We start from the raw sequence: 24318 nt of genomic DNA on the forward strand, positions 1-24318 counted from the left end.
CAGCTCTTGTTTTTGCTTGTTTGACTATTCTATTTCCTCCTGGTATTGCGCTATTTCTAAATATCATTCGATCAGACTGGTGCTCAGAACAAAGTTATCAGATTTATTCTGGGCAAAGATCATGTGTATCATATTAACAAGAAAGCTGACTTTCAGAATTTAGGCATTTCAAATAGCTTCAAATATCAGGACAAGGGCTGGGCAGCTCCGTTTGAACAATGTTTTTATTTATTTATTTTTTTATTTTATCATTATTAGTGATGTGGTTGTTGCTGTTGCTGTTGTTGCTGCTGTCTTCGATGTCACAATTGAAATTCGAAATAAGAGAGAGAGGGTGAAACGATAATATAAATAGATAAATCATTAGCTAAAAGAAGTTTATTTTATTATTTTGTGCCGTTATCAGTCACTTTAAAGATTGGTAAATATTAGATTGACACATGGGGTCATTGCTATTATTGTCATGCTAATGCAGCAGCATTGTTATATTGGTATATGGCATTATGCATGGTTCATTGATTTATTTTCCTATTTTTGTCGTAACTTAATGTTGCCAGTACGGTGTGCCAACTAAAGCAACACCATAGCATTCAAGCATTGTGTAAAACTGTAAATTGGCAATGGAGCGTAAGTTTGCAGTGTATAGTATATATCAACTTAGTTGCAGTTTTGGGTTTGTTACAAACAATAAATACCGATAACTTACGGATACAGCGAATACAGCCGAGTAAATGAAAATCTGATCCAGAAAAAAACTTTGAGCACTTTCCGTTCGTGATCGATCTAACAACAAAAAAGAAATATGTTCAATCACAACTCGATTTCTTTTGGTAATGTAGGCTATGGCGTGTGAATGATGCTATACAGGTAAAGGTAAGTTGAAGTTCTGATTTTATTATTTACAATATACAGTAGACAGCAAAATATATAATAACTAGTATTAATAATAGTATTGATAACACTTCGTGGTGGTAATACTAATAATTCTGAAATGCAGTAAATTCAGATTGTAAAAGTAGGCCTATGCTATAGTAATTTCACATAGACTATCAGGTACTGTACGTGTGATTCCATGCCGGTTTCCAAATCGTAAAGTAGGTTAAGTAGCTGGAATACAACTTTATTTCTGACACGTTTAGAGTTATTATTTTAATTGATAAACAGGAAGAGGTGCAAGTGCCATGTTGCAAATTGATTATTGATTACGTGCACCATCACCAGTAGCTCGAGATACCCTATCTATATAAAATACTTAAATAGTACAGGTTTTCACTTACCACTACTTACATTTTCTTGTATGATACATGAGAAGTTTGGTGGTACCATGATTACATGAGAACGTTTGGTGGTACCATGGAGATATTAATGGTGGTACCATATTAATGTACTCCGTTAAAGTAAACCTGAAGAAGTTGTAGAGAAATGGCTGTTCATATAACCATGGTATATAAGGCGAGTGAGATGATAATATAAGCCATTCCAGTTTTAGCCATAAATACTATTAATGCAGTGTATACTAAATATTATTAAATTGCATAATTTTGGGCACGGCAAACAGGGTCATGATCCAAAACTGAAATGCTCAGAACCGAAAACAAGTGCTACTTAAGCAAATTTGGTATGCAATTAAAAGCGTTAACATAACAAGTCGTCTTACAGTTAAGTTGGTTAATGTTTACCATGGAAATTCTTAGAAAAAAAATCTGTTTTTGGCCAAATTTGTTGTTACTTTTTTGAGTGAAAAAGGACAAATATTTTGGATCTCCTTTGCACACTTTCATTAAGGTTTTATTTCTTGGTTTGTTGTTGTTGTTGTTGTTGTTGTTGTTGTTGTTGTTGTTGTTGTTGTTGTTGTTTTATTTTAGATTGCTCAAGCAATATTGAAATTTACATATTCTATGGTGTTTTTCATGGGGTTTTAACTTTTTTTATTCTGGTTTTTTAACTTTTTCGGGAAAACGTAACAAAAAAAATCTTGAGTAAAAAAAAAGTTTGTATTATTTTTTTAAAGTAGATATAAATATAGAGGGCCGGTTTTTTTTCATTTATTTATTTATTTATTTATTTATTTATTTATTTATTTATTTATTTATTTATTTATTTATTTATTTCTGTATTTATTTCTGTATTTATTTATTTTATTTTGATCAACTCCACCAAACATATTTGAAATTTGGGCGAAAATCTGTCTTTTTATGATTTTTGAGCAAAATTTGGCTTTTTAACCATTTTTGGTGGAAATTTGGTCAAATTTAAAAAAAAAACTAAAAAACAGGTCCTAGATATTTTTATCTAGTTTTTATAAATTAATTGAAAAAATTTACTCAAGAACGGTTTTTGTTACGTTTCCCGAAAAAATGTGAGTCAAAAACCCCGTTTTGGGGGATTTTCTCCAAATTTGACCTTATGGGTTCATCAAGTCTTTACCATTCTAAGTATAGGCATTATACTCTAATATACTTTATATTTTATTAGACCAACAATTTAGCAGTTATGAGGCCCAAAGGTTTCCATAATTCCAGGGTTAAGGCCTTTGATCTTTTCAGGCGGACAAACTGAGGAAATTCATGTTTTGACATGTTAGTTTCCAAAATTTGATGCGCGCGCTTTTCAATTCACTCTTGTGCTTGCATGCACAGTGTGGCAAACTTATTGTGCAGGTACTGTGGCATAACAACATACATTGTACTAATAAAATTATACGAGTGGGAACTTAATATGATTTCAATACACGGGTAATAATAGTATACGGGTAGAATTATGTTCTCTTTAGGGACGCACCATTTGACTTGGGGGGCTGAAACTTCCACACTACGAGAGCAAAAAACAATCCCACTATCACTAAAAAACAAAGGAAATATTTAATTTTCTTTGCTATTGTTTTGAAAACACTATAACAGTTCATATCTTTTGAACTAGTTGTTCAATTTCATTAGGGTTTGCTGCAAAATATAGCTTTGCAAATGCTTGTTACGATCCAATTATAAGAAACTGAAAATCGAATATGACCGACTTCAGACTGATTTTGCTTGATCACATGACATTAGGAACACGGTACGATAGCCCAATGATTTGAAGCGTAGGAGCATTGCGATTTCAATGCGATAACCGAACGGTTAGGACGTTCGACTCACTGATCGCAAGGTTGTTGTTTCGAACCATATATGAGGGCCAGTGTGCAACTTGTGACCTTGGATAAGACACTTTATCTCGCTTGTTCCACTCCACCCAGGTGTATAATCATGATAATAGAGCGCTGTTGTCATGCTACCGGTACCCCCGGGCCGGTGCGTTGTTGTTAGAAGTCACATGGTGTGATAACGGTGGCAAGCGGAATAGGGCTAAATGTGTCGTTTACTTATTTTTTATATCTTGACCAGTAGTCCTATAAAACATAGGCCAATTATTAGTATGATGAGATAATCATCTGACCATGTCGATAACACAAATATAGTACAGTCTACGTCTATACTTGCCAATATAAAATATCACAGTATCTCGTTGTCGTCAAGCAGGATGGCCCTTCGATTCTTCCGTACTTCCGCAGCCTATGTAAACAATATCTCTAAAATGCTCAATTAATCAGAATTTTAATTGCAATTGAATTAATTAAATTGATAAGATTTTGAATGCAACAATGGTTCACTGAACAGGCCGAGTTGGAATTCATAGATCATTATTACAACTCCGTTGTGTCCGAGTTAACAGAGGTTCATAAATCATAATGTAATTGGGACAATGCATATTAGTTCAATTTCAAAAATCAAATTGCGCATTTGTTGTTCAAATATACCAATCTGTAGGTAATGTTTGATTACCATTTCGAAATGAACTTTGATCGGACATTTATTGATATTGGTAAAACAAGATAGTAATTAATACATTAACTAATATTGTCATTCAATTCAGAGTTGCCATGAACACCCTTGTCACTTACAATTGGGTTGAACTGTATAAATTTACTGTTAGATCTTCATGAATCATAAAACTTACCGCGCCTTATTGCGCGTAAGAAAGTGGTAACCTGTATGACTGTAATATAGATGGAATTGAATCTTGTAGTACAAAGTCTTCATCCAATTAGAGGCGATGATGTAGGTTGAATTTGCCAATACCGGAAAAGGTGTAGGAAGACAGCAATGGATGGGGCAGTTACTACTTCCTGTGGTAACTGGTAAGGGTTTCAGGTTGGCACAGGCTAGCTTCATCTTCTGAGAACGAGTATTTGCATGAATCACGAGCAACTTGGATGGTATCCGAGTTGGTGACTTTCTCTTCCGGATGTATATAGGCTAGAATGTAACTGAACAAATGGTTGAATGTGAAGTCAGTGAATTTCTGCCTCTAACTTGAATTTCAATTATATATAATTGATATCGATATCTAGTAATTGTATCACACTCATTATTATTCCATTGCTACCATCACAGAATAGACAGATGACAATATTGAGGTACACCATCGGCAGCAACTATCATGGAGGTACCGGCACGGTGGTGCAGAGGAAGGAAAATACCGGTAATAGTGGTAGCCATACTCATTCTCGTTCTGCTATTTATGTTCTACAACGCTCCACAAAACTTTGTTGGAGGTAATATAATAAGAAACTTGGTATTTTAAAGTGCTGTTATGGCTTTATAAAGGCTCAACATTAGCATGTGCATTAAACTGGACCGAAGCTTAGACGTTCCATCCGAAACGGAACAGTGCCCGTAAACCGTGCAACCCGTAAATTATATGTATTTTCCAAACATGACGGCGCCGTAAAAGTTTTCATAGATATTTTTGTATTTAATTAACAGGAATATAAACAAGAAATTTCCTGTAACTGTCAAAATTCCCTAATTTTTTCCATGAAGAAAGTCCGACGGAAGACTGGCGGAGTCATGGAGCACTTCTCAGTCAAAACACATTCAGAGTCTATGTTTAAAATGACGAAGCATCTTTGCTGGAATACAATAACCTGAGTTGAATCCCACATACCAGGACACTTACCTATAGTCCATAGCAAATTCATGCCTCATTACATGACTTACTTATACAGTATGATCTTCCCCCTTGTGTGAAAGCCCGGGGGGGCACTTCAATTTGAAATGGATATAGGTGTAGGGCTGGCACTTTCGCACTAAGGGGCATTCGGTGAGAGAAAATGTAAAAAATATGGGGTCATTGGGTGAGAGCATGATTTTTGGCATTCGGTGAGAGCAAAATGTAAAAATATGGTGTCAAAGGGAGAGAACATGACCTTTATTTGAAATGGAATCTTTGGGTGAGAACCGAAAAAGCGCCACAGAAACCTCGAAAATCGACTTTTTAGTTCTAAATGGCTTCAAATTTCATTGTTTTTTCAAAATAAGTAACAAAATCAGTGATAAATGAAAGTTGCTGCTCAAATTGAACTTGTAAGGGTCTTTGGGTGACAGATCAAATGGAAAAATAGGGGTCTTCGGGTGACAGAGCCGGGACAGAGCATGTGTTCGTAAAAAATATGGGGTCTTTGGGTGACAGCGATGCTGAAAAAGGGGTCTTAACAGCCCTACATACGCGTCACCTCCAAAGTTGAAGTGCCCCCCGGGTGTGAAAGCTTTGCTTGATAATGAGGCTTTTATTGTTTTCATAACTTATTTTCCCACAATAGGAGGAGGTAACGAATATGATAGAAAAACTCGTCTGAAAGACAGTTCGTCAACATCTGAAAAGGTAAGATTATTATTTTATTATGATAACCATGTCAATGCAGAGCTCTGATGTCAATGTATGGTTGGTAGAACCATTATTTGTGATGAAATAAATGAGTAAAAGCTATTAAAAGACTAGATATGACAGTATAATGACACTCATTATTTGCTAAAAGGTAATGTATGCTTATTGATAATTAGATTAGCAATATATTAGCCTTGTGTAGCAGAGTGCGGTACGCCTGCTTGTAAAATCACTGGTGTGTAAGCAGTAATAAGAGCTAATGAGGACTACCCAGGCAAACAAAATTCATGGGTATTCCCAAAATTCGCTACTGGTTGCTATGCAATGACATTGACCATGATTCATGCCCATGAGTTACCCATGAATAAAGATATTATGGGCATGGAAGTAGAGAGAATATGGCATTGACCGCGTTTCATGCCCATGAGTTACCCATGAACATGCCCTGAACATGTCAAGGCTCTGACTAAACGCATGACAAAAAAATGCAGGCAGGGGCATGAATATTCATGTGTGAGCATGAACAATCCATCAAAAATTCCCAAATTCATGAAAATTCATGCCCGTTGCTAGCGAAAATAGGGCACGTGATTTTCATGTTGTTTTAATTTTAATTGACTTTGAGCAACTGCATATTTACGGCTTACACAAATAGCCACTGACTTCTTATTAATAGTCTCACGCCAGTGATTTTACAGTTGTGATTATGTTGATTCAGCTACCAACTAGAGCATTTTGACCAAATACCTATACTTTCTAATCTAGTGGTATTTTTCATACGGTTTACTTTATTGTGATTCGCACTGTAAAGCTTTTCATAGGAATGTGCATTTTTCGGGAATAGCCCAACATCGTTATATAGGCCTATACAGCCTGTCTCAAAAAAAATTGTGCAAGTGAAAAGCGCCCTCTTTGGCAATTAGAAAATGCCACTGTGACATAATGCTTACATCAACGTCAAGGGCATAGTCTTAGCTCTCTAATGCCATTTAGTATGTTCAATTTGCTTGTTTTAATCTCGAGATATGCTTACTTAACAACGAAAGGGTAAAATCACAATTGTGCCACTTTTACTAGGGAATAGGGCTGTACATGTAAATCAATGATAGCATCAAGTTTATCAGAGTTCCTTCGTGAAATCAAAAGAATGCATCAATTACACAACAATACAAAAACATTTTGGTGTGTTTTATCATGATAAAGGTATAATGATTCTATTTTTCCACTTACGACAAATTAAATGATAAATGAATATTTCACATTCTGCTGTAAAATTAAATACATATATGCATGTCAATGATTTTACCATGGTAAATACTGTTCTCTTTGTTATTCAAGACATGTTGAAAGACAAACAAATATTGCAAAGTTATAGGTTAATGAACTTTGACAAGTTCATGATATTTGACAAATTAATGAAATTAGACATAATATTGCACGCGCGCTGGTGTTGATGCGTCTAATGCACGAGCTCCGAAGGGGGAAGTGCATTAGACGCATCAACATCAGATATCATTGATTTACATGTGCAGCCCTATTCCCTAGTAAAAGTGGCACAATTGTGATTTTACCCTTTCGTCGTTAACTAAACATATCTCGAGATTTAAAAGAGCAAATTGAACAGAACAAACGGTATTTGAGAGCTAAGACTGTGCCCTTGACGTTGATGTAAGCATCATGTCACAACAGGATTTTCTAACTGCTAAAGAGGGCGCTTTTCACTTGCACAATTTTTTTTTGAGACAGGCTGTATACGTGCACCTATCATCACGGATTACAAATGTCAAATAAAAAAAAAAAATTAAAAAATATAGCGACTTTTATCATTTTTATTTAAAGTTCATCATTTTGTTAATCTACTGTGTAATGAATATTGACAACTATAGAACAAGTCGATTTACTTGAAAGCTTCTTACATAGAACCAAGCACAAAATCATACGATGGGGATATTTTCGTGTAAAAAATCACATTCCTTCATGCTCCAATCATTTACGATTTCTCTACTCTGTAGTCCACATCGTGTTGTTAACAAGTTTTCTGTTAATTTCACTTCCATTATCCACAAATCATGTCATAAAACACCTTAACCATTATATTATGCACATTGGTCACCAATAGTTAATACTAATATATTTTCCTATCACAAATTGTAAACTTGTCTTCATCTGCAAGTTGTTTATCAGTTTATTTGTACATTTTGTTTGTTTATGTTCATTTATGTTGGTAAACACCAACCAACGCACTCTTTTCTGTTCTTTGCACGTCTAACTTGTGCACTTCAGATTGATGCTCCGACTGACGCTGAAATCTTCAACAAAATCCGTGACAGTCAACAACAACAACATCAATATGACGAAGACGAGGTTCAATTTATGACGCAACAGGCTGAAATCCAGCGACAACGTCAGCAGACACTGCGATACGCTTGTGAAAAACTCAACGTCAAAACACGAAATTCTAATAATGACTCCGTTCCTCATCCTAAACGTTTCATAGTGGACGAAAGAGCTAAATTGGTGTACTGTTCAATCGCAAAGATTGCAAGTACAAATTGGAGACTTTTATTTGAACAGTTAGCGGGACTTGTTGATGTGAACAAAGACGAAAATCAAAAAACAATTAACAGAGCCTTGAGAACGCAACTAACTTTTATAAAAGATTTAAGTCCTGATAAAGCATATACGTTAATGGGCGACTCTTTAACTTTCATGTTCGCTCGACACCCGTTTTCTCGAGTTTTGTCGTCATATAGAAATAAATTAGACCCAAATACAACTTTCGAAAGAGCTTACCATTGGCAGAATTCTTTAGGAGAGTATATTATAGACTTATACCGTCACAATATGCGTCCGCGGCCAAGGCGAAAGATGAAACCATCGAAACGTAAAAATAAAAACCCGGACTACGATTTGACATTTTCGGAATTTGTGCGGTTCTTAGGCGACAGGGATAACAAAGAAGATCGGTTTTTTTACAATATTCATTGGTGTGAAATGAACGAAGCTTGTTCTCCGTGCAATGTAAGGTATGATGTTATTGGAAAACTTGAAACTATCGAAAATGATGCCAAATATATATTAAAATTAGCCCATTTGGACGGTATCGTTGCTCTCTCAGGGCCAGAGAAAACAAGCAGCCCGACTTTCAGCTTCAAGAATGACACTTTGGAACAATATTTGAAAGAAGTCCCTGCTGAATATATATGGAAGTTATATCGACGGTATAGGTCAGACTTTGAAATGTTTGGATATGAACTACCTCCAATCGCTGTACAAAAAATTAAAGAATTGAAATAGATTCGGCTATAAGAAATGTGTGAAGTAAGTATAAAACATCATGTATGTAATGTCATTTTCTTCAGATCTGACCTGAGTGTCCCCACAAAAAAAACATTTTCTGTTTAAAAGTTTCTGATTGAATCTTCATCGCAACAACTTTGACCGCATCCACGATTATATACTGTCTTTCTGAGCAATGTTATAAGAGCGTTTAAACGTGTACCAACACCAAAAAGTCTTGCCCTTCCACCTCCTTTTCATTTTACTCTTACCCAAGGCTCATAAGTGTAAACATCGGAAACAATGTTACGTATCATGAATTATACAGCTTTGATGCTAATGTGGTTTTTCCAGATCCTGGTTGCCCACACAAAATAAAAATGTTACGTATCATGAATTATACAGTTTGATGCTAATGTGGTTTTTCCAGATCCTGGTTGCCCACACAAAATAAAAATGTTACGTATCATGAATTATACAGTTTTGATGCTAATGTGGTTTTCCAGATCCTGGTTGCCCACACAAAATAAAAATGTTACGTATCATGAATTATACAGTTTTGATGCTAATGTGGTTTTTCCAGATCCTGGTTGCCCACACAAAATAAAAATGTTACGTATCATGAATTATACAGGTTTTTGATGCTAATGTGGATGCTAATGTGGTTTTCCAGATCCTGGTTGCCCACACAAAATAAAAATGTTACGTATCATGAATTATACAGTTTTGATGCTAATGTGGTTTTCCAGATCCTGGTTGCCCACACAAAATAAAAATGTTACGTATCATGAATTATACAGTTTTGATGCTAATGTGGTTTTTCCAGATCCTGGTTGCCCACACAAAATAAAAATGTTACGTATCATGAATTATACAGTTTTGATGCTAATGTGGTTTTTCCAGATCCTGGTTGCCCACACAAAATAAAAATGTTACGTATCATGAATTATACAGTTTTGATGCTAATGTGGTTTTCCAGATCCTGGTTGCCCACACAAAATAAAAATGTTACGTATCATGAATTATACAGTTTTGATGCTAATGTGGTTTTCCAGATCCTGGTTGCCCACACAAAATAAAAATGTTACGTATCATGAATTCTACAGTTTTGATGCTAATGTGGTTTTCCAGATCCTGGTTGCCCACACAAAATAAAAATGTTACGTATCATGAATTATACAGTTTGATGCTAATGTGGTTTTCCAGATCCTGGTTGCCCACACAAAATAAAAATGTTACGTATCATGAATTATACAGTTTTGATGCTAATGTGGTTTTCCAGATCCTGGTTGCCCACACAAAATAAAAAAATGTTACGTATCATGAATTATACAGTTTTGATGCTAATGTGGTTTTTCCAGATCCTGGTTGCCCACACAAAATAAAAATGTTACGTATCATGAATTATACAGTTTTGATGCTAATGTGGTTTTTCAGATCCTGGTTGCCCACACAAAATAAAAATGTTACGTATCATGAATTATACAGTTTTGATGCTAATGTGGTTTTTCCAGATCCTGGTTGCCCACACAAAATAAAAATGTTACGTATCATGAATTATACAGTTTTGATGCTAATGTGGTTTTCCAGATCCTGGTTGCCCACACAAAATAAAAATGTTACGTATCATGAATTATACAGTTTTGATGCTAATGTGGTTTTCCAGATCCTGGTTGCCCACACAAAATAAAAATGTTACGTATCATGAATTATACAGTTTTGATGCTAATGTGGTGTTTCCAGATCCTGGATGCCCACACAAAATAAAAATGTTACGTATCATGAATTATACAGTTTTGATGCTAATGTGGTTTTCCAGATCCTGATTGCCCACACAAAATAAAAATGTTACGTATCATGAATTATACAGTTTTGATGCTAATGTGGTTTTCCAGATCCTGGTTGCCCACACAAAATAAAAATGTTACGTATCAAGAATTATACAGTTTGATGCTAATGTGGTTTTTCCAGATCCTGGTTGCCCACACAAAATGAAAATGTTACGTATCATGAATTATACAGTTTTGATGCTAATGTGGTTTTTCCAGATCCTGGTTGCCCACACAAAATAAAAATGTTACGTATCATGAATTATACAGTTTTGATGCTAATGTGGTTTTTCCAGATCCTGGTTGCCCACACAAAATAAAAATGTTACGTATCATGAATTATACAGTTTTGATGCTAATGTGGTTTTTCCAGATCCTGGTTGCCCACACAAAATAAAAATGTTACGTATCATGAATTATACAGTTTTGATGCTAATGTGGTTTTTCCAGATCCTGGTTGCCCACACAAAATAAAAATGTTACGTATCATGAATTATACAGTTTTGATGCTAATGTGGTTTTTCAGATCCTGGTTGCCCACACAAAATAAAAATGTTACGTATCATGAATTATACAGTTTTGATGCTAATGTGGTTTTTCCAGATCCTGGTTGCCCACACAAAATAAAAATGTTACGTATCATGAATTATACAGTTTTGATGCTAATGTGGTTTTCCAGATCCTGGTTGCCCACACAAAATAAAAATGTTACGTATCATGAATTATACAGTTTTGATGCTAATGTGGTTTTCCAGATCCTGGTTGCCCACACAAAATAAAAATGTTACGTATCATGAATTATACAGTTTTGATGCTAATGTGGTGTTTCCAGATCCTGGATGCCCACACAAAATAAAAATGATACGTATCATGAATTATACAGTTTTGATGCTAATGTGGTTTTTCCAGATCCTGGTTGCCCACACAAAATAAAAATGTTACGTATCATGAATTATACAGTTTGATGCTAATGTGGTTTTTCCAGATCCTGGTTGCCCACACAAAATGAAAATGTTACGTATCATGAATTATACAGTTTTGATGCTAATGTGGTTTTTCCAGATCCTGGTTGCCCACACAAAATAAAAATGTTACGTATCATGAATTATACAGTTTTGATGCTAATGTGGTTTTTCCAGATCCTGGTTGCCCACACAAAATAAAAATGTTACGTATCATGAATTATACAGTTTTGATGCTAATGTGGTTTTTCCAGATCCTGGTTGCCCACACAAAATAAAAATGTTACGTATCATGAATTATACAGTTTTGATGCTAATGTGGTTTTTCCAGGTCCTGGTTGCCCACACAAAATAAAAATGTTACGAATCATGAATTATACAGTTTTGATGCTAATGTGGTTTTTCCAGATCCTGGTTGCCCACACAAAATAAAAATGTTTTGTTACGCAACATTTCAAAAGCAATATTGTAATACTTTAATCGTGAGAAGGACGTCTTTATTTCTTTTCATAATTCTGATTTTTACACGGTTGTAAAGAATTAACGTGCGAAAACCCCGCAATTTTTAATCAAATCTCGGGATCCAGAGGTTTAATTCATTCGATCGAAATATTAGTCGAACTTGCGTATGACTGATATGTCTCGATGCGTGCGTGTGAATCTATGACATGTTCAAAGCACATTGAGTCGATCAACATCATTGACGATCAACCTACTGATACATGTATTCATGATCAAGGCGCCGGAATGAAATAGCGATTTCTTTTATTTTACCTCACAAATTGTCTGATATCTGATAGTGAAACCAACTTTTCCAACAAGATATCTCGCAATATTAATGTTTCTGATTGTATATTTTAAACAATAGTTAGGCCTTATATGTAAATATCGTTAAAAGGAATTGAAGGCGAATGTGCAATGCCGAAATGCCTTATTTGTATTTTTCTTATTTTTGTACAACAAGAGTTTTATAATAAAAATACAAGAATCAAACATCAAGAAGTGTATTGCCACGGAAGTTCTTTGTGTATTCAGGGAACAACCCAGAAGTTCGATGAAGCCCTATAAACGAAAGTCCTTTCGTTAGAAGGCTAACCCCTCCCCCTCCCCTCTAACGTACATAGCCGTTTTCGCCAAACGTTTGACAAACATTTAGCGATCACAAACGTTTGTCAAACGTTTGGCGAAAACGGCTGTGTAAGTAATAAATATCGAAATTTCCAACCCGTATTCATATAGGATACAGGGGCCTTCGCTATAATGGTGCACGGGGTTGTGGAGGGGTGTGACAATGCTAGGATATTGATCACGTTTATTCAAGAAACGAATTGCATTCTATTTTAAAATATTTTTCTTCCTTATCTTTTTTGGCACGGAAAAAATAGGACTTGTTAGATTTTCAAATAAAAAAGAATGTGGTATCAAACACAAAACGTTTTCGACATCATTCGCCAAAGGTTAGAAAAGGTTGCCAGAAAACGTTTAAATGTCGGGTTATATAAAGGGCAAAAAAACGTTTTCATATTAAACATTTAAAAACATTTTTTGATAAATATTCTAACATAACGTTCTTAAAAAATATTTTACAATAATATGTTGAAACCATTTTAGAAATAGTTTTGTAGTGTGTTTTTATACATAACGTTTTAAAACGTTTTCATGACCTTTATATAACCAGGGGATGAGACTGCTCGAGTCAGGTTAAATATCGGGACCTAGGTCACAATTTGAGATGATATACCACTCACTCTGGGCCATTTGCAAGATGATTAATACCTGCATATGCCTCATTAGTTACTTGGTATAACTGATTTACAATAGAATAGTTTTTATACCATAAAATATATTAAACATATTTTATCATATTGATTAAATGTGACCAAATGCCGGGAAATAAACTGACCTATGTCAATTCAGTTCGTAGAGATAATATACCACTTGTGTGAATCGTGACCTTTTCCCGTCACAATTCCCAGATATCGAAGTTCCCTGATATAACCCGACATTTTAATGTTATTTTAATGTTATTTTAATAAAAAACGTTTTTACCAAAACCAAAACCCCAAAATATAACATGTTTAAATCGTTTTAAAACCGTTTTGTGTTTGCTTGGACAGCTGCTTTAAAAATGAACTTATATGACGTTGCAGGTTGCGAGTACTGCAGTGCACTCCATATTGATTTGAAATCATTTTGAAAATACCACTGTAGTAAAATGTCAATATCGTACTTCGGAAAATACTAAAATTTGAAAACGATATATTAAATCCTTAAAAAAAGATCAACTTTGACCGATGTTTTAACTACTTTTTTACAAACGTAATCGGACTTTCTGACCCCCTCCCCCACTAACGAAAGGACTTTCGTTTATAGGGCTTCATCGAACTTTTGGGTTGTTCCCTAAAATAATCCTTTGGACTTGATGTTACAACAAGCAACATGATTCCATCTGGTTTCAGCCGTTGCATCGAACTATATTAACACCCTCTGCTCGATCTGCAGAAATAAGTTACAATTAAAAAAACAAATACACATTTTGATAAGCCGACCGAACAAAATAATGATCTTGACCTTTGTAAAAACATATTGTTATTTGCATATTCATTACTTATTATCGTAAAGCATGCCCACATCCGATGACCTCACTGTTAACACTATTTTAACAATTGGAGGCAAATCCCCTCAAAAGTTACATTAATTATTCTCGTTTACAGATCGAATGCTTATATTAGGAAGGGCCGGTCGACCCTGACAAGTATAATTACCAAAATCTTGTCGTTAGCGAGATAAGATTTCCGCTTAAATGCATAATCATAGAAGTTAAGGAAAGAAACAAAGTAGGCCACATTCACGTTCGTTCTGAACTAAAAACAGGAACTGTTTTTTAAACAAGACAATGCTACGAATGCAGATCAAGTTTCATAATTTTCAGGAAGTTTTTACAAATGTGTTATAAATAATTCAGAATTGTAACTAAAAGCTCAATGGAAATCAACATCTACTAAGTTTGACGACAATACAAAAGTCAGTATCCAGTTGAACTTGAAATAACTTTGAAAATATTTGTGATCACATCCATCAAGTTTCATGATATACCAACAATTATGCTCACTTGACCTCATATGACCTTGACACGTGATCACATCCAGCAAGTTTCATGTTAATCTGACACTCTCTACTCACTTGACCTCGGATGACCCTTGACCTAACCTTCAACAACGTTTCATAACAATTCAACAAGCCGTCAATATTGGGAACACGCACCTTTAAAACAAACCAAACATTAACTCCTACAACTTCCTGTTAACTCCAATTTTTTTTTTTCTGTCTTCTACTTCATGTTTAGTATTAAAGGAGTAAACCTGAAGAACAAAATATGGCTCCTGCTCCCTACTACTTCCTGCTATTCCACTCGCCTTAAGGTGGTACTACACCCCCTGATAAATTTTGGGACTAATTTTGCATTTTTCTCAAAAATAACTACACACTGCTGGTAACAAAAGTTATGAAATTTCAGTGATTCAGACACGTTATATACGAGCGTATGTTAAGAAATGAGGTACATTCTAGCGGTACCTCTTTTCTTATCATAAATATCGTACCGCTTGTCTTGAGTCACTGAAATTGCAGTGTAGTAACTGGATTCATTGCCCCTATAATATACATAACTTTTGTTACCAGTGTGTTATTATTTTTTTGAGAAAAATGCAAACATAGTCACAAATTTATGAAGGGGTGTAGTGCCACCTTAAGGTCATGACTTTATTCAAATATATATATTTACCATTTGATTTTTTTTATACCATCCTCCGGATGAGCAAATCACTGAATAAGCCTCCATGCAGATAAATTAGTCCACTTCTACCCATGAAGACAAATAGTCCACTTCTATACTGATCAATTAGTCATCATGGGTTAGATCTTATTTTGTTTTAAGCGCTTCATAAATGTTTCTTTATTATTATTATTATTATTATACTTCCCTTATTGTTTTTAACAATGTGGTTTAAAAACGATGAACGATATAACATAATGATATTTTACTCTGAGGAATGTTGTGTTGTACAACCATTGTCTTGAACAATATTATGATATATAGATTGTATAGTCGTTTTTCCATATTGGGCTATTCCAGAAAATATATGCACACCCCCTATAGAGGAGTTCGGATATCCGGACTTTTTGTCCAGTCGTGACTGTTGGAAATCCAGACTTTTAAAGTGCCCAAAGGCAAAAAAATACGGCAGAAAAATAGTTTAAAATCAGAAATCCTCAATATGAGAGCTCGTTTTCAACATTTCCGTGATTTTTCCTTCATTTGATTGGATTTCCAAGCTTTTTCCAGTACATTGGCAACTGGAAATCCAGTCATTTTCAGAAAGCAAACTTGGAAATCCGGACATTTCTTTGATTGAAAATTTACTCCTCTATAGGGGGTGTGCACATATTTTCTGGAATAGCCCATTCGGAATGCACAAGCAAGCCAAATTCTATCAGGTTCAAACTTGAAGACTACTGACGTGCACCAGTGCTAATCTACTGTAAGTTGACAAGCCGTCAATATTACACACATAAAATATTACACACATAAAAGTTGCATAATACTTGAAATTTGTGTGAATTCGTCAACATCAACGGTTACAATTTTTAATAATCAGCAACACCGATCCCGATGGTCAGCACTTGTCTAAATAGGTCTGCACGTGTGCTTGTTAAGTTTTGTAAGTACGTGTTGTTTCTCTTTCTTTATTTTTGCACCAGTTGTAATATGTATATAATATATATACACCAGGCACAAAAAGAAACTCGTCAGTTATATTCATCCTTGCTGTTCAATAACTTGATAATTTTGGATTATTCTGAAATATACATTTTGTTAATTGGACTTTTCTTTCTCATTTGACACCTTGTTCGTGAACATTAAGCAAGAATTGACCAAGATATGCGCCTCCAAACTCTCAAACCCCAAAATGAAAAGTTGCAATTTTAACGATTCAATTGTGCCTGTTACACTGTGTGCTTTATTGGGCTATTCCAGAAAATAGATGCACACCCCCTATAGAGGAGTTCGGATATCCGGACTTTTTGTCCAATCGTGACTGTTGGAAATCCAGACTTTTAAAGTGTCCAAAGGTAAAAAAATCCGGCAGAAAAATAGTTCGAAATCAGAAATCCTCAATTTGAGAGCTCATTTTGGACATTTCCTTGATTTTTCCTTCATTTAATTGGATTTCCAAGCTTTTTCAAGTGACATTGGCAACTGGAATTCCAGTCATTTTCAGAAAGCAGACTTGGAAATCCGGACATTTCTTTGATTGAAAATTTACTCCTCTATAGGGGGTGTGCACTTATTTTCTGGAATAGCCCATTGATTGACCCGTGGTGCTTGTGTGTAATACCACGATGCGTTCCCATTGAAAATCGTTGAAAATGCAACTTTTGAATTTGGGGTTTGAGGCTTTGGAGGCGCATATCTTGGTTAATTCTTGTTCGTTTTTCACGAACAGGGTGTCAAATGAGAAAGCAAGGTCAAATTAACAAAATGTATATTTCAGAATAATCCAAAATTATCAAGTTATTGAACAGCAAGGGTGAATATAACTGACGAGTTTCTTTTTGTGCCTGGTGTATATATAGCTATTATCAATTAGGTATTATATTTATCTCCGAATCCCTGGCGCACAAGATGAGTTCAACCACTAAATCAAATGGCACGTAGCTTTATGCCAAATGCTGCTGAGACAAAACGTATAGACTCCTAACAATGTCAGATTGTAGGCCATCCATGATGCGCCAAAAAGTATCCTTACACTATTGGAAAAAACTATACCATACTTATTTGTTTAATAGATGCACTATCTAATACTATATATTATGACACCCCATTGAATCCAAGGTGACCTCAAGAAGTGAAGTTACAAGCATTTGATTAGACGAAGGTCCCAGTTTTAAAAGTGACAAATTGGCCTATATACAAGGCGAAAAGATTCCAACAACTTGCGCAACAAAAAGAGACGGCACAGTTTCTTCAGTCAAGCTTTATTTAAAGCAGCGAGTTTAATTTCATTTTTCTTCTTTGTACTTTTCACAACTTTTATTTTATTTTCCAGTTCTTTTGTTTCAGTTTTCTTTTGTTCCGTGAATTTTTTAATAGGGCACTTTGTCACTTTTAAAACTTTGCTTCTTGAGGTCACACTGGATTTCATCGGGTGTCATCATGTGCAGGATTAGATAGTGCATCTATTTTTTAAAAAAATAACCTAAACATGCTAAATATGGTTTTTTGAAATTGGGATTTTTGTCCAAGTGTAAGGACACTTTTTGGCGCAGTATATTATGTGTATAATAATTTATGAAAGACTATTAAGTGCACAATACTGTTTTGAGACAATCTGATAGACATGGATGAGAATAACGTGAATTGCGTGACACATGCAATATAGGTCTGTTATGTTGTTATTTACTCAGTACGTCTGGTCGGGCGTCTGGTAAACCCCCAAAGCAGAAGTACATGTGAATATTGCATTTTCTACTTTCAGAATAATGAAACTCTCGGTGATATGGAATTAAATTATCCAGCAGACTTCCCCGCTTCTTTTCTACGAAACCTGCAGCAGATTTATCCTGGTTTTGACGACGAACCATCTGGCTATTCTGGTGAAGGCACTGACCACTTCATGGAGACACAATCGAAGATACAACGTCAACGAAAAGCAACGGTACAAAATGCATGTGAAAAGTACAGATCACAACGTCACAAACCAAAGAATAAATACATGGAATACGGGGTTGAATCACCCAAAAGATTCATAATCGATCAACAACATAGCCTTGTTTATTGCTCAGTTGCCAAAGTTGCAAGCACCAATTGGAGGTTAGTTTTTGAACAACTTTCTGGAACTGTTCTACCAGGTAGTCGAGCTACTCAAAAGCAGATCAATTCTGTATTGAAAAAACATTTAACTTTTATGCATGATTTAAAACCGCAGAAAGTTAAAAATATATTAGATGAATCTTTTACTTTCATGTTCGCTCGTCATCCCTTTTCTAGGGTCCTTTCAGCTTACAGAAATAAACTGGACCCTAACACTACTTTTGAAAGAGCGGACCATTGGCAACGTAAGCTGGGTAAGAAAATCATCCACAAATACAGACCAAACCATTGGGACAATAGTCTTGATTTTAAGGCCAATTATGATCTTACATTTTCAGACTTCGTTCACTATCTTGGCGATGAAGCAAATGTAATGGACATTTTTTATAAAAATATACATTGGGCAGAACTTTTTGCCCAATGTTCACCATGTAACGTTGACTATGATGTTATAGGAAAATTGGAAACGTTAGATGATGATGTGAAATATGTATTACGATTAGCTCACTTGGAGGATAAAGTCCAATTTTTAAATCCAGCGAGTAGCAGTCCTACATACAGTTATAAAAACAATACTTTAGATACTTATTTAGAGAGTGTTCCAGTGGATTTCATACGTAATTTGTATAAACGATATAAATTCGATTTTGAATTATTTGGTTATGAACTCCCTGAAAGTGCATTAAGGAAAATAGAAAAGAATGGTCTATACCTCTGATATTACCGTGGTTGCTGCAGTTTCTCGTTTCGAAGGACACAAGAGTGGGAATCGAAAACTCTTAATAAAAGGTTTTTTATTTATGTTATTTTAATTGGTTGTTGTGGCACCCCCATTCACTCTCCAATCATTTCGGGAACAAAATTCACATGCATGTAATGAAAAACAATTTCATTTGAAGAGCCAAAATTGTCATTTGTGACAGCCGAAAATTTTGAAATAACGAAATATAATACAAATGCAAAGTAACTTGAGTGATGTTTCATTAATGAAATTTGGGGAGCTGATCCTGGTTGCAATGGTCAGCTGATGGTTATAATGTAGGTTGATGCACCTGCATAAAATTGTATCCTGAATGATACTAAATTTATATAAATGGTTTATATAGGTCTTCGGCCTCGGGTTTGGACAGCGATTTCCTGGTAAGTATACCGGCGGCATGTACATGTGCACTTTATTTTGGTCACTTGATGGGGTCCGAGTCATTTTATTCGTTCATTTGAGGGGGTCGATGATGACGCCCTCAATTGGTCATAGACGTGGCTCAGTTGGAAGGCCCCTCGTCGCCGTTCATTAGGCTCTCTTTTATACACATCACGGATGTGTCTTTTTTTCTTACAGGATCTTCTTACACAGCCGTGACGTTAGTCACGGCTGTGTCTTTTTTCTTAAGTTAGGCGGGCAGCCTAACTTATTTCTTTCTTGCCATTTCTTTCTTCTTTCTTCTTTCTTTCTCACAATTTGGTACTACTTCCACATCCTTGATTGTATTTCGACCAAACTCAGTCACAAGCAGTATTGGGTAGCTGGCTACAAAAGTTATGGATTTGTCAGAGGTCAGAGGTCATCCAGTGGTCACAGGGGTCAAAAAAGGTCATATTAACCGAAAATGCTCTGATTGAGCTGAAATTTAAATGCAATGATCCCTATGACATTCTTAACATGTTTAAAACATTTTAAAATTTATTAAAGGTCATTAAGGGGTCATAAAGTGGTCAAAGGTCAAGTTTTTCAAAATGCTCAAATTGAGCTGAAATTTATATGCAATGATCCTTATGACATTCTAAACATTTTAAAAACAATTTAAGATTCATTTAAGGTCAATAAGGGGTCAAAAGGGGTCAAAGGTCAAGTTTTCCAAAATGCTCTGATTAAGTTGAAATATAAATGCAATGATCCGGATGACATTCTAAACATGTTGAAAATATTTTAAAATTCATTTAAGGTCATTAAGGGGCAACAAAGGGGTCAAATGTCAAGTTTTTCAAAATGCTCCAATTGAGCTGAAATTTATATGCAATGACCCTTATGACATTCTAAACATTTTAAAAACAATTTAAGATTCATTTAAGGTCATTAAGGAGTCATAAAGGGGTCAAAGATCAAGTTTTCCCAAATGCTCCGATTGAGCTGAAATTTAAATGCAATGATCCTTATGACATTCTAAACATGTTGAAAATATTTTAAAATTCATTTAAGGTCATTAAGGGGCAATAAAGGGGTCAAAGGTCAAGTTTTCAAAATGCTTCAATGAGCTGAAATTTAAATGCAATGATCCTTAAGAGATTCTTAACATGTTTTAATCATTTTAAAATTCATTTAAGGTCATTAAGGGGGTCATACAAAGATCAAAGGTCAAGTTTTCAAAATGCCAGCTTTCTACGATCAAGGTATATTAAAACGGCAATTAATGAAACAGTCTTATTAAAATTAATACTATCCAGAACAGTATTGCTGCTTGATCAGATCGTCACAGTCATCCGCCTATCTTACCTCGTGCCCTTGCAAAGGGCACAGTTGCTCTAGTTTGCATTTCTTTCTTTCTTTCTTTCTTCTTTCTTCTTTCTTCTCACAATTTGCTACTACTTCCACATCCTTGATCGGATTTCGACCAAACGCAGTCACAAGAAGTATTGGGTAGCTGGCTACAAAAGGTATGGGTTGTTTAACATCAGAGGTCATCCAAGGGGTCACAGGGGTCAAAAAAGGAAATGCTCTGATTGAGCTGAAATTTAAATGCAATGATCCTAATGACATTCTACACATGTTAAAAATATTTTAAAATTCATTTCAGCTCATTAAGGGGCAATAAAGGGGTCAAAGGTCAAGTTTTCAAAATGCTTCAATTGAGCTGAAATTTAAATGCAATGATCCTTATGACATTCTTTACATGTTTTAAATATTTCAAAATTCATTTAAAGTCATTAAGGGGGTCATACAGAGGTCACGTTTTCAAAATGCCAGCTTTCCACGATCAAGGTATATTAAAACGGCAATTAATGAAACAGTCTTATTAAAATCAATACTATCCAGCACCCAGCACAGTATTGCTGCTTGATCAGATCGTCACAATCATCCGCCTATCTTACCTCGTGCCCTTGCAAAGGGCACAGTTGCTCTAGTTACATGTTCTTACAAGCCGACGACGAACGTCGGCTTGTACTGTCTTCTTGGCGTTCTTCTTTCTTTCTTTCTTTCTTTCTTCCTTCTGTCGACCACATTCGTACGTATAACTCAGTCACGGGTTGACGTATTTTAACTAAACGTTGTCAGAATGACCGTTGGCATTGCCCGCACATGTCATATGACTTTGAACTACGTGTGACCTTTGACCTAGATAAAGAGGTCAACAATGTGATTTTTCTTCAAAATGTATCTTCTCCTACAAACAACATGCGATGATGACACGGTTTGGTCACATGACTCGTCTATGGTCGGTGTATATAGGGTGTTCATTGATAAGGGGTCAAAGGTCATTAAGGGGTCATTTCCGGTTACAGTCTGAAAAACTTGTAAATAATATTCAAAAAATCATTGTCTTTACAAATTACATAGCAGAGTGTCGCCATTAGCACACATGCATTGCTACTAGACGGGTCTTTAGGATGCCTACAGTTTTGGGGTCAAAGGTCATTAAGGGTTACTTCCGGTCAAAAACCAAAATTATCAAAAATGTTCAAAAAATTTTTATCTCAAAAGATAAAGAGACCAGAATAATATAACAATCATACATGAATCAATGTTCCCTGATGTATGCATGGTATTTTTATTTTGGGGGTCAAATGTCATTAAGAGGTCACTTCCTGTTTTTAGCTGAATAACTTCAAGAATTTTTATCTCAAGAACTAAACATGATAGAATTTTTAATTAAAATTGGAACAATGCATTTTGTCGGTGTACATAAAGTTTTTTTTTCCATTGAGGTCAAAGGTCATAAAGGCGGTCAAAAGGTCAATCGAAAATTTAAAAAATCAAAATCCATGTATAAGTTCCGATTAAGCTGAAATTCACCAGGAATCTTTCTTATGACATCCTAAGCACAATGCAAGAGCAGTTGACCCCATCCGTGACCCAAGGGTCAAGTTATAGGGTCAAAGGTCAAATTTCGAAATTGGTCCAATCGAGCTCAAATTCAACAGGAATTATTCTTACGACATTCTAAACATGTTAAAAATATTTATGACCCCAAAGGTCAAAGTTTAGGGGTCAAAGGTCAAATTTCTAAATTGCTCAAACTTGACCCATTAACAGGTCGGCTTGTTTGTCATGTCTCGCATGACTTTCTATATAGCTCTTGTTTCTTTCTTCTTTCTGTCAACCATTACATTTGCTCTAGCACTCACATGCTTACATCGATTTTGACCTAACTTGGTCACAATGATCATTGACCGTGCCCCTACATGTCACATGAAACTTGTGGGGTCAAAGGTCACGCAGGGGTCACAGAGGTCATAAACGTAATTTCAGCTCAAAATGCATCTTCTCCCACATATAACGTAGGACAGTAATGCCACTTGCACACGTGCATTGTGATTACCCAGTGTCTATTTGGTGTACACAGATTTGGGGTCAAAGGTCATTAAGGGGTCACTTCCGGTAAAAAACAAAAACCTTCAAAAAATTTTATTAGCCAAGTAAAACATAGCACAGTAACGGTATGTTCACATATGATCTGTAGTCGTCCAATGTATATGTGGTGTTTTTTTTATTTGGGGTCAAAGCTCATTAAGGGGTCACTTCCGGTATTAAAAGAAATACCTTTAAAATGCATCTTCTTCCACAGATTATGTAGGACAGTGACGCCACTTGCACACATGCATTATTATTACACAGTGTGTATGGGGTGTACACAGATTTGGGGTCAAAGGTCATTAATGGGTCACTTCCGGTATAAAACGAAATACCTTCAAAAATTTTTATTAGCTAAACAAAACATAGGACAGTAACGATATGTTCACACATGAATTGTGGTTACCCAGTGTATATGTGGTATTTTTTTAATTTGGGTGATAGGTCATTAAGGGGTCACTTCCGGTATAAAACGAAATACCTTTAAAATGCATCTTCTCCAACATATTACGTAGGACAGTGACGCCACTTGCACACATGCATTGTCATTACCCAGTGTCTACGGGGTGTACACAGATTTGGGGTCAAAGGTCATTAAAGGGTCACTTCCGGTATAAAACGAAATAATTTCAAAACATTTTATTAGCTAAACAAAACATAGGACAGTAACGGTATGTTCACACATGAATTGTGGTTATCCAGTGTATCTCTGGTATTTTTATTTGGGATCAAAGGTCATTTAGGGTCACTTCCGGTCTAAAACGAAATTCCTTCTAAATGCCTCTTCTGGCACAAATAACATAGCAGAGTGATGCCACGTGCAAACGTGCATTGAGATTAGCCGATGTCTATGGAGTGTTCTGAGATTTTGGAGTCAAAGGTCATTAAGGGGTCACACCACGGCTGTGTTCGTGGCCTTATCCCACTGCTACGTCTAGTTACACAGCCGTGACGTTAGTCACGGCTGTGTCTTTTTTCTTACAGGTTTTTACACAGCCGTGACGTTAGTCACGGCTGTGTCTTTTTTTCTTACAGGTTCTTCTTCTTCTTTCTTCTTTCTTTCTGTCAACCATTACATTTGCTCTAGCACTCAAACGCTTACAT

General features: G+C 35.5%; 1 protein-coding gene across 1 annotated transcript; it reads left to right on the forward strand.

The window, feature by feature from the left end:
* Positions 1–499: 499 nt before the first annotated feature.
* LOC140152261 (carbohydrate sulfotransferase 11-like) lies at positions 500–9394 on the forward strand. Its single transcript, XM_072174569.1, has 4 exons — positions 500–873; positions 4431–4591; positions 5639–5700; positions 7987–9394. Exons 2-4 carry the CDS (start codon positions 4477–4479, stop codon positions 8998–9000), a joined length of 1191 nt encoding a protein of 396 aa, XP_072030670.1. The 5' UTR covers positions 500–873; positions 4431–4476; the 3' UTR covers positions 9001–9394.
* Positions 9395–24318: the final 14924 nt, after the last annotated feature.

The sequence above is a fragment of the Amphiura filiformis genome, chromosome 1 (genome assembly GCF_039555335.1).
Source record: "Amphiura filiformis chromosome 1, Afil_fr2py, whole genome shotgun sequence".
Classification (NCBI taxonomy): domain Eukaryota; kingdom Metazoa; phylum Echinodermata; class Ophiuroidea; order Amphilepidida; family Amphiuridae; genus Amphiura; species Amphiura filiformis.

Bases quoted from the DNA above. Each gene is read 5' to 3' on its own strand.
- LOC140152261 (XM_072174569.1), top strand. From the start codon at position 4,477: ATGGAGGTACCGGCACGGTGGTGCAGAGGAAGGAAAATACCGGTAATA. The intron at 4,592-5,638 runs GTAATATAATAA...TTCCCACAATAG, and splicing joins TCCACAAAACTTTGTTGGAG to GAGGAGGTAACGAATATGAT. The intron at 5,701-7,986 runs GTAAGATTATTA...TGTGCACTTCAG, and splicing joins GTTCGTCAACATCTGAAAAG to ATTGATGCTCCGACTGACGC.